This window comes from Nanorana parkeri, unplaced genomic scaffold (genome assembly GCF_000935625.1).
Source record: "Nanorana parkeri isolate BGI_ZX_2015 unplaced genomic scaffold, ASM93562v1 scaffold1542, whole genome shotgun sequence".
NCBI lineage: Eukaryota > Metazoa > Chordata > Amphibia > Anura > Dicroglossidae > Nanorana > Nanorana parkeri.
In genome coordinates, this window is record NW_017307810.1 from 98,598 (window position 1) to 109,515 (window position 10,918).

Here is a 10,918-nt window from a genome sequence, read left to right on the forward strand (position 1 = left end):
TACAATGTCAAGGAGGCGGGGGCGGGGGGGGGGGGGGGGCTCCTCTGACGACCTCTCTCTGAGCTATGACTAATGACACCAAGTTTCCAAGGACTCCCTTTGTGCATCTGACATCAACTGTAGACCAGGGATGGGCAACTCTGGCCCTCCAGCTGTGCTTTAACTACAAATCCCAAAATGTCTCTGCCTCTGGGAGTCATGTCTGTGGCTGCCAATCTTGCAATGCCTCATGAGACTTGTAGTTCCACAACAGCTGAAGGGCCAGAGTTGCCCACCCCTGCTGTGGACTTTACAGAAGATTAGGGTTGTCATCAAATGCAACCACTCATACACTTAATGATACAGAACTGTGTTATCTTTACATGTTCTATGTTTAGTTTGCCTCAACAACCTAATGGGGCCACTTCCACCCCCAGGCCCCATAGCAGCCGCTTGGGCTGCTATGCCTATAGTTACACCGCTGCCCCCAGTCCTCCACTCCTGCCTCCTACAGGCAGCATCTCATATTTAGCATTACATATAAAAATATATGATTTTTATGGGAGGAAGTTAAACATCACTTTTGTCAAAATGCCGAAAGTGCCATCTTTCCGCCGAAATTGAAGTGCATGCCTAGTTTCTCTCCTCCCTGCTGGCTGGTGCTCTGTGTCCCCTTTTACACAGTGCAGCATCTAGCAGGGAGGAGAGAAACTGTCAGAGGACGAGCGGTGCGGGGAGTGCTGTAAGTCGCGATGTCACAGGAATCCGGGCTCTCCTCAGCCTCCTCTAATCAATCAGGATTGAGAGCGGTGTTGGGGCAGGGACAGCTGTGCGCTGTCACAGGAGCCTGAGACGGCAGTGAGGAGGAGGGGTCAGCTATCAAAATAGGCCAAACTCTCCTCCCTGCACCGCTGGCTCACTCCCCTGTGGCAGCCGAGTCAGGATAGAGTGCGGTACTAGCAGTCAGCGATCAGTGATCGCTGACTGTTTGTAAATAACTGGACATAGTATGAGTCACTATGTACCAGTTATGAATGAAGAGGAAGTGATGTACATCACTTCCACTTCATTCATAATTGTGTACTTGGTAAACATACTATATCCACAAGTTATGAATGAACAGGATCACTCAGAGGCTTCCAGTTCATTTATAACAGGGGCTGCAGAAAAACATATGTTTAATGTTACCTCTGATATTTCACCGAAGCCCCCAACAATAAAGTTAAAAAATTAAATATATATAAAAAAATTAAAAAGTTAATAAAAAAAAAATTCGGGTTCGGCCTGACATTTTTTACATTTTCGGTTTAAAATTTTAATTTCGGTGCACCTCTAATGCTAATATAAAACCTTTTTAACAATGTTCTAACTTTCCCCACTCTACTAACAGAAAATAATAATTTGTGGCAATCTCACCTTTCCCAAAGACACTGTACTTTTACGGGCCTCATTCACCAGCTCGGCCATCTGAGACTTAAAAGCTTCCACGTCAGTACATTGGTTAGCTCTGGCATGGTGAAGGATGAGTTCAGCTACAGTTTCTCCCTACAGAAGACAACACAGGTCACCGATATATTTTGGAAATGACACCCCACCTATAACATCAAACTCCAGGCACATAAATCAAAACATTTCATCCAGTTATGGGTCATTCAAAACAATTAAATGTATTTTTATGTAAAACTAGTATAGCGCTTGCATCAGACTGCAGGGCAACCATTTGAGCCAATCAGAGCTCTATGATTTTACACCATGCTGTCAGTCAATAGTCTGAACATGTTCACAGGAGGAGACAGCAGACAGACAACCTCTTCAGTATGCTTTGTCTCCTTCACTGTCCAGTCATGGGCTGGAGGCAGGTTGATGACCAAGCTGCATTGCCTAGCTGTGGTGAAGAATATTGGAGGTCACTGACCATTCTATGTGGCAGGGTGCTTGAATGACAAAACAGGATAAACATAGTTTGTCAGGTGAACCGTTCACGTGTATATATTTCACTATTTGCCTGGAGTTTAACTTATCATTTTTATATAATATTTCTACTTTTGCTATGACTTCCTGCACATTAGTCCCAATGACAGTCAGCCTCCAGTAAGACATATTTAGCCTAAACAGGCTAATAGATTGCAATAATAAAATATTTCTTAAAATATCAAAAATGTTAAAGTTCAGCTCCACTCAGAACTAATATACTGAATTTCTATATCTCTTAGGAACCATGTACAGATATATATTATCCATATTGTCTGGTTTCCCCCACCTGCCAGGGTCACCACAAAGTCATGTGATGGATTCTCAGTAGAATAAACCAATAATTAAGAAGTCCAGCTGCCATTGAGAGTGGCACCTTCATTATGGCCCTATGGGAGGGCAGAGACACACACTACCATAGAGGAACATTTAACTTTGGAGATGAGACGACAGAATGACATTCAACCTGGGTGCAGCTGACCTTTACTCCAATATCATATATTAAGTTTTACAAGTTTGAATTTCAGACATTGAAATCACAAGCCTTTACATGCCCATTATAGTAGAACTAAATCCAAAAAAGTTTGTTTAGATTTGTATAGAGTAAAGAAGCGTTATAACCCCTGTCATCCTTTTTTTTTGTCATCGGTGAGAGATTTCCCTTCACTTCCTTCCCATAGCCACAACAGGAAATGAAAGGAAAGTAGAGTCACCAGAACAAGTGCCCCCACTGGAAGATTCCCCATCTACTCCTGTTCTAATGACCACCCAGAGTTTTGGATTTTCTTTCCCTTTCCGTGATAATGGTCACCAGGATAAAAAGAGAGGGTAATTCTCCCTAACGGGGGTCACAGACAAAAGTAGAAACCTGACAAGGGTTCTAATCCCTCTCCACTCTATCCAAAACTAAAAAAAAGTTTTTTTGGCGGGATCTCAGGAACAGAAATAAAAGCCTTCCAGCCCCTCTCTCACCTGGCCCAGTATCACCGCAGTAAATACAGATCGGAAATTCTCAAGATCTCTGTCCTGCAATTCTGCCACAATTCCTGCATCCAGCAGAACCAGACGGAGAGGGCAGCGACTGGGGCGGACATTCACAATCAGCGTGTCGCACATGTCAACCAACGTGGTCTGCTCAGCCTGTCTTGAAACATAGTCCTGAGCCCCCTGTACGAGAATATTACCGGGGTGCAGATCAGCATGGACGAAATTATCCACAAACACCTGCAAGGCAAAAACTCAACATTACCAGTCACTCTAAAAAAAAATGTTCCAGAATACAGTATGTTATTGGATCTGTATCTTGTCACGTCTGTTGTCAATGAACAGTAAAAAAAAAAATGCCAGAACACAATCCAGCTAGTCAGCACAAAAAGATCTAATTACTACTAATTACCTACTTCAGCATAAGGGATGAGCTCCGGTCCGGACTAAACAGGTCCGAACCTGAGCTCCAAACAAGGAAGTGCCCAATCAGTTGCAGGACACGTATTGCTCGCCCCGCAGCTGCATGCAAACAAAGGGACGGGATACTTGTGCTGATGTCATTTGCCATATATGGCTCCTTCTGTGATGCCTAATCCGCTGCGAGGTGGGAATTCCCTTCCCACAACGTGACGTAAGCAAAGGGGCGGGATGCAGTGACATCACTGACCTTATATGGCTACATGACTATATTTGGTAAATTATATTTACCTAATATGGGTATGTGGTAATATTAAGTAAATGACTTCAGCACAGGCATCCCGCCCCTTTCTTTACATGCAGCTGCAGGGTGGGCAATGCCTGGCCAGGAGCTAATTGGGTGGAAGTGGTCATGGCAGCGCCTCGTTCGAAGAAGCTCAGGTTCGGACCGGGTTCAGTCAGGTTTTTGTTGTATTCATTTGCACATGTACAGCCACAATGTCAAACCCTGGTATCAAACAGAGAGGTATCTGTAGGTATATAGGTACCTCTATTATAAATTACCTCTATCATATGTTATCTTACCATCTTCAGCAACATGTCAACACCCATTGCAGCTATCCTTTGCTTGATCTGAGTAGATTCTGTCTCCTCTAGATAGACAGACAAGGGTTCGCCTTCCTGTAACAAATAGTTATGTCATAGTTATGAATGCTGTCATGAGAGAAACATGGAGTCTACCATCGCCGCTCTGTCCAGAAACTGCTAGTTGCCAGGTAGCAATGGAAGTCTCCATACATCTGTGTTTCAGTTTTCATCCCAGACTTTGTCATAATACTCACCTCAAACGTCTCTACCAGTATATTCCTTGTGACGAAGGGTCGCAGCGGGATGGGAAACTTTATAAAGTCAATTTTTTCGAACTTTTGATGAAACATCTCCAAATTTCTGGCTTCATATTTGAGATCTATCTGCAGGAAGAAGAGCAAAAAAATCGTCTCATGTGTTTTTAGACTGTTCCTACATTTTGCAGTTACAACCTCTAGCCCACAACTTTTTAATTAATTTTGGATAGAACAAGGAAGTGTTGGAGCCCCTGTCAGAATGTTATCGTTGTCAGTGGCTTCCTGTCCTGGTGACAATCTTACATTTCTTGTAAAGGTGTCACGCGGACAGGAAGTAAGGAAAAGAGTAATGGTCACTCGATGGAGCTGAGGATCAAAAGGAAAAGAGTAATGATCACTAGATGGTGCTGAGGTTTATAGGAAAAGAGTAATGGCCACTAGATGGCGCTGAGGATGATAGGAAAAGAGTAATGGCCACTAGATGGCGCTGAGGATGATAGGAAAAGAGTAATGGCCACTAGATAGCGCTGAGGATAATAGGAAAAGAGTAATGGCCACTAGATGGCGCTGAGTATGATAGGAAAAGAGTAATGGCCACTAGATGGCGCTGAGGATGATAGGAAAAGAGTAATGGCCACTAGATGGCGCTGAGGATGATAGGAAAAGAGTAATGGCCACTAGATAGCGCTGAGGATAATAGGAAAAGAGTAATGGCCACTAGATAGCGCTGAGTATAATAGGAAAAGAGTAATGGCCACTAGATGGCGCTGAGGATAATAGGAAAAGAGTAATGGCCACTAGATGGAGCTGAGGATCAAAGGAAATGAATAATGGACACTAGATGGAGCTGAGGATCAAAGGAAACGAATAATGGCCCCTAGATGGAGCTGAGGATCAAAGGAAACGAATAATGGCCACAAAGGAAACGAATAATGGCCACTAAATGGAGCTGAAGACTTTTTCCTATGATCCCCAGCGCCATCTAGAGGCCATAATGTATTATTTATCTGATTCAATCTATTCTTTATAAATTAATCCAATGATATCCAGGTGCTTATACTTTTGTCACACCAGAGATTCGCAGTAGCAGCACAGACAAGTAATGTGGCTAGATACAAGGGAAATTCTGCAGCCAGCTACAATGCACCATGCAAAATAATGGGAAAGATTTGCAGATGGTACAAACTTCTGCAACTATATTGCTCATCTGAGATGGCCCATAGTCTGTGCTGTATTCACCATAATGGCAATTGTGGAGCAGTTCCCAGGCCAGCTTAGTGAATGGTGCCCAGCACCAAACCTTAAAATGTATAAGCAGTGATAATTTTCCTCCTTTTATTTCATTCTTCTTTGAATTTCTGTACATTTATGGCTACATTTTAGCAAGTGAACTGTAGGGGGAGGGGATACAGAGGACGTTCAATGGAGTCAGAAGACCCTTTACAGTTTAGAAAACATGAAGCTGTCTCTCCTTATTCTTCTTTGTTGATCTCTACAGTTCTTTATCTCATTCTAGCTTTTCTGAAAATTTACACGGCACGAGGGCAATGACTTTGCAAAGGGATGTCATCATTCATGTATGCCTAGAGCTACAAGACTTCTAAATTCAGCCATGGTTGTAACAGTTTAACTCACTTGTCGTGTCATGAGTTTCTCAAACTCTTCCACAATCCCGGTCAGGCTCAGCCACTTGAATCCAGGGATCAGTCCAAGTAGTTGGCTCCAAGTCTTCATTAGCAGGAGGTCCATTTTGACCTGTTGTCTAAGACCAGGATGCAGGACCTAGATTGGGAAGCAAGGTAAAAGTAGAGTAAAGTAGTGCTCTGCTCTCCAGTTCAGTCCACGATTCCTGTTATATCAAACTGTAAGGTGTGTTCTACTGACAGCCTCTCACCTCCCAAATAGATTAAGAAAGCAATGACTTACCTTGGCCTCCAACTTTTCTAGGAGGCAGGGTGACTCCTGGGATATCTGGACTCTCCAAATCCCTCTAAAATGTGCTTCAGCCCAGGGACAAGAATGAAGAATTTGTATATGTTTTTTTAATTTACTTTTTTTCTCATGGAATGCCCGCTTTACCATATGCTCAGTTTGAATTGCCTAGATGGGCCACAGGTTTACTTTAAATTTGGCCAGCTCCATATTAACATGGCCGATGATTACATGAAAATATGGTTGAATGGTCCATTGATGAATACATTTGACTGTAAATTCAGACTACACTCACCAAAATTACTTTTTTTTTTTTTAGCTTTGGAAAGATGGGAAATTGGTTAAAATCACTATCAGTTTTTTTTTCTGTAGCCCTTTTTTTAGCAGCCATGGGAGAGATTCTTTTTCTCACTTCCTGCGTGGTCACCAGGGACATAACTACAGATAATGGGGCACCTATAGAAAATGTTCATAAGGTCCCTGGCAACCACCCTACTACCATTGATCTTAACCTAAAGTATGTCACCTGTCTCCTCCGCTCCTCCCAAGACCTCCTGCTCTCTAGCTCCCTCGTCAACTCCTCACATGCTCACCTCCAGGACTTCTCTAGAGTGTCTCCCACCTTTTGGAACTCCTTACCCAATCTGTCCGGCTATCTTTTACTCTGTCTGCCTTTAGGCGATTCCTAAAGACTCATCTCTACAGGGAAGCCTATCCCGCCTCAACCTAACCACTGAACTATCACTTTCTCTAACAATTCATCCCCACACAGCTACCTCCTCATGTATCACTGGCCCCTCCCTTTTAGATTGTAAGCTCTCACGGGCAGGGCCCTCCTTACCATCTTGTCTTGATTTTTATTGTAACTGTAATGTCTTCCTTAAATTGTAAAGCTCTGCTCAAAATGTTGCCACTAAATCCTGAATAATAATAATATTTAAAATTAGGGATGCACCAATACCGGTTTTCCAATATCGAGTACCGATATTTATATTTCGGTACTCGCCGATACCGAGTACCGCTACCGATACTCCTGGTCGCATAGAGCCGGCTTCCTGGGCAATCAGGAAGCCAGGCGGCGTGTCATTATCCACCGCCCGGCTTCTTGATTGCCCGTGAAGCCAACTCCATTCTGTTTGGCATGCCCGATGCTGATTGTCCTGCCAATCGGCATTGAGGCCTGGCCAAACAGATCTGAAAATATTGTGACACGACCCCCACCCTGCAGACACCTCATTCCCCTCACATAGATCCTTAGCAGCAGTCATTACCGTACCAGTCCCTCGGCCAGCTGGGCAAGCTCTCCCGGATCTGCCCCGTCTCCTGTGTGTACAGCGCCCACGTGATTGGCCCTCAACCTGCTACTGTGCATGCGCAGACTGCCCAGCGCTCTCATTCAGAAATCCTGTGCATGCGCAGTAGCAGGCTGAGGGCCGATCACGCAGGCGCTGTACACACAGGAGACGTGGGCAGATCCGGGAGAGCTTGGAGAGCGGTGTCTGCCCAGCTGGCCGAGGGACTGGTACAGTAATGACTGCTGCTAAGGATCTATGTGAGGGGAATAATTTGTCTGCAAGGTGGGGCTCGTGTTGCCATATTATCAGATTTGTTTGCCCGGTTCGACACTGATTGGCTGGGAAGTCGGCTTCCCGGCCAATCAGTATCAAGCCGGCCAAACAGCATGGAGCCAGCTCCCTGGCTCCATGTTCCCTCGTGGCACTGCCGGTCAGAGGAAATCTCCCTCTGATCGGAAGTTCCAGTATCGGGAAAGGTATCGGAGCATTTGGGCGAGTATGAGTACTCGCCCAAATACTCGGTATTGACACCGTTACCGATACTACTATTGGTATTGGTGCATCCCTATGTCAAATCAAGGACAAGTAGCAGGAACGATGTCAGCATAGTCAGCATGCCACTAGGGACCAGAGCTGTGGTCAGAAGTTGTCAGGGAAGAGGGGGCATCAGTGCAGGGAATGAACTTTTAAGATTACCTTTCCAGCTCACTACTATGTCCCCAGTAGCTCCCCAGTCTTGTTCACCAATTAGATCTCGGGGCCTAAATTCTAAACTCCCCAACCCTTTCCACTGCCACAGCAAACAAGTCCTGAAAGAGGTGGTATAGTAGTCAGTAAACAGAGAAAACAAGAGTTGTAGTAGCAATAATAATGGCCATCACATATTTTATACTATAACATAATGGTAAGCACACAATTACTCTAGAACTCTAAAAGAAACTACTTTAAACCGCGGGGTTTGTTTTTGCAGAACTACAAACAGCTGTCAGTTTTCAGATGAAGATCCACTCTTGGATTATTACAGTCTGAAGAAGACTATGTTGGGCATACAAGGTTAATTTCAGTCCTGGCTGGGATGACCAGAAGCTTTGAGAGCAATAAATCTATCTATAGAAAGACAGCAAAACAATTCCCCCTTACTGCACAGATTTTAAATGAGGGATATGTGACTGGTGAAAATCATTCTGCAGTCCTCGTCAGCTCCTTCTGATTGGAAATGCCACAGAGGGGTTCAGGGTCAGTGTCAACAACAACCTCTGCAATCCTTAATAACACAGTACTACCTTTGTGTTATCTTTACATGCACACATTTCTATGTGCAATTGCCACACTAATGGGGCCCCTTCCACCCCCAGACCCCATAGCAGCTGAGTGGGCTGCTATAGTTATTGTTACCCTACTGGTGGTCAATCAGACAGGAAGTGAGCGGACCCCCTCTCCACCGGGATGGGGGGGGAACAGACAATAATAAAATAATTTTATAAAATAGGGAAAGGAGGGGTGAGAGACTTTGTCAGCGTCTTATTGCTGTCTCTGCCCATGTTGGGGAGATCTCATCAGTTCCTGTCAACCAAGGAGGAAATAGAGTGAAGTCCACCCAACAGGAATACAGATGGAAATAAAATCCAGTGGCTGAAAGTTTTGGTTTAAGTTGGGCTTTAACACATATCACAGATGAACCAAGTTTCATAAATTCTATTGTGGAACAAAAATAATGTTTGCTGATTTTGGTCACTTTTTGGTGATTCTGGACTTACTTTTACAGCGACAGGAATCAAGCAATGGGAATCATCTCCTGGTCCCTTTACAGATGAAAGATATGGATCTTCTCCTTGTTGGATATCACGAGTCCCATCAAGATTTCCTCGGTCTTCTAGAGCATCACGATCGGACGTTCCTCGTTTCTCAAGATGCCTGAAAATCCCACCGAGCCCCGCCACTTCCCATGCCTCAAAACCATAGTCACTCCCAGAGATTCCGACCAGAGATTGTGATTCCATACTCTCAATAACAGACAGGTCGGCGTAGGCTTTGTACACCTGAGCCACGCAGCCAGACCCTACGGGTTCCCTATTTGGAAATTTCAAAACTTGACCATAGTTATCTCCAAAGGCTCTTTTCAGGCAAAACTCTGTGTAACCCCAAGAGTGTGGCTCCACCTTAATGTGAAGTTTGGAAAATTTGGCGCAGAACGTTTTGGAGAAAATATCCCTTCGAGTGCTAGCCCACTGTCCAAGTTTAATGCAAGCCGGCCCTGAAGACTCAGTGGCCTTCAGCAGAAGATGAAGCCAAAGAGTATAAAATTTGTCCGAAAAGAAAGCCAATGGATACACTATTAACAACGGTCCGAATTTCAAAAAGAGGACACAAGACCGTACAACCATGCGAACCAGGAAGCTGATCTTTTTCAGGATGCTTTCTTTAGACTTCTGATGAACTAGTAATGCTCCAGCGGACACCCCTGCTGGTATTTCCCTTTGGTACAGTCCCTCACACTGTGTTGGCACATATTTAAAGCCCAGGCACATCAATGAGACCTTCGATAGGCTTTTTATCCTGCTGTGCTTGAATATGTTTCCCTGATACCGAATTGCAACTTCCTTCCATCTAGATACATTCCTGGAGCTCCTTAGACTGCTTATAAGCAAGAAGCCAGTTCTCAAATGCAAAGCTTGTGACATTGCAGGACTCAGATCATGCACAGGAAGGAGAAGCTGTGCTGACTGCCTAGTCAGCCTTCATTGTGGAATTGGTCAAGCCCAATAGATTGTCACAAAGGCCGATCACCAAACCAAGGCGACCTTTGCTTCCCTGGTCTCTTATTTCAAGAAGGTGTCCGTCACGTGACCTGTAACCCCCGATGAATGGACCGTAGACAACATCAACAGTGAACGTTGCTACAATGTATCCTCCGAATGACAGCACGGTGGCCGCGCCCCCTAGTGACGACACCGACTGTGTTAACTCTCACGTGACCAGAACACATTACAGAGGAGGAGACTCTGCCAGATTTAAATGTCCAGGCGGGACTGTGGATCAGAATGTCATTGACTTTTATAGAGCTATAACAGAAGATTGCTTTACGTTACAAGGTATAGTGCAAAAAAATAAATAAATGCACCGACATTAATTAATACAAAAATGTGCATTAAATCTGCAAAGCATTGCAACTGTGATCAGGAGTGCAATACTCAGACTCCTGCAGACTATTCCCCCCACTGGCTGATCAATGTAATCAATAGGGGCAATGTATCGAAACTGGAGCAGACAGAATCTGGAGCAATTGCCCATAGCAACCAATCAGTTTCTTTCTTCAGTTTAATCAGTTCAGCTTTGAATGGTACAATCAGATTGTAATGTGTATGGTGACCTTAAGTGCTCCTTCCAGATGCAGTGCGTTGCGGCCCGATTCTGGCCAGAACGCACTGCCTTGCATTGCGGCCAGCTCACTTTTTTGTGGGGTAGGAGGGGCCGTGGCAGGCCATTGAAGTG

The 10,918-nt window shown here is 44.5% G+C and overlaps 1 protein-coding gene across 1 annotated transcript in view; it reads right to left on the reverse strand.

Moving 5' to 3' along the window:
* ADCK2 (aarF domain containing kinase 2) overlaps nucleotides 1–10,334 on the reverse strand; it is an 11,916-nt gene extending 1,582 nt beyond the window's left edge. The window contains exons 1-6 of the mRNA XM_018570497.1: nucleotides 9,184–10,334; nucleotides 5,835–5,981; nucleotides 4,197–4,325; nucleotides 3,940–4,035; nucleotides 2,923–3,174; nucleotides 1,396–1,524 (exon numbers count right to left, since the gene is read on the reverse strand). Of these exons, the coding sequence (XP_018425999.1) occupies nucleotides 1,396–1,524; nucleotides 2,923–3,174; nucleotides 3,940–4,035; nucleotides 4,197–4,325; nucleotides 5,835–5,981; nucleotides 9,184–10,107 (1,677 nt within the window). The 5' untranslated portion in view covers nucleotides 10,108–10,334. The remainder of the gene's footprint in view (nucleotides 1–1,395; nucleotides 1,525–2,922; nucleotides 3,175–3,939; nucleotides 4,036–4,196; nucleotides 4,326–5,834; nucleotides 5,982–9,183) is intronic.
* Nucleotides 10,335–10,918: the final 584 nt, after the last annotated feature.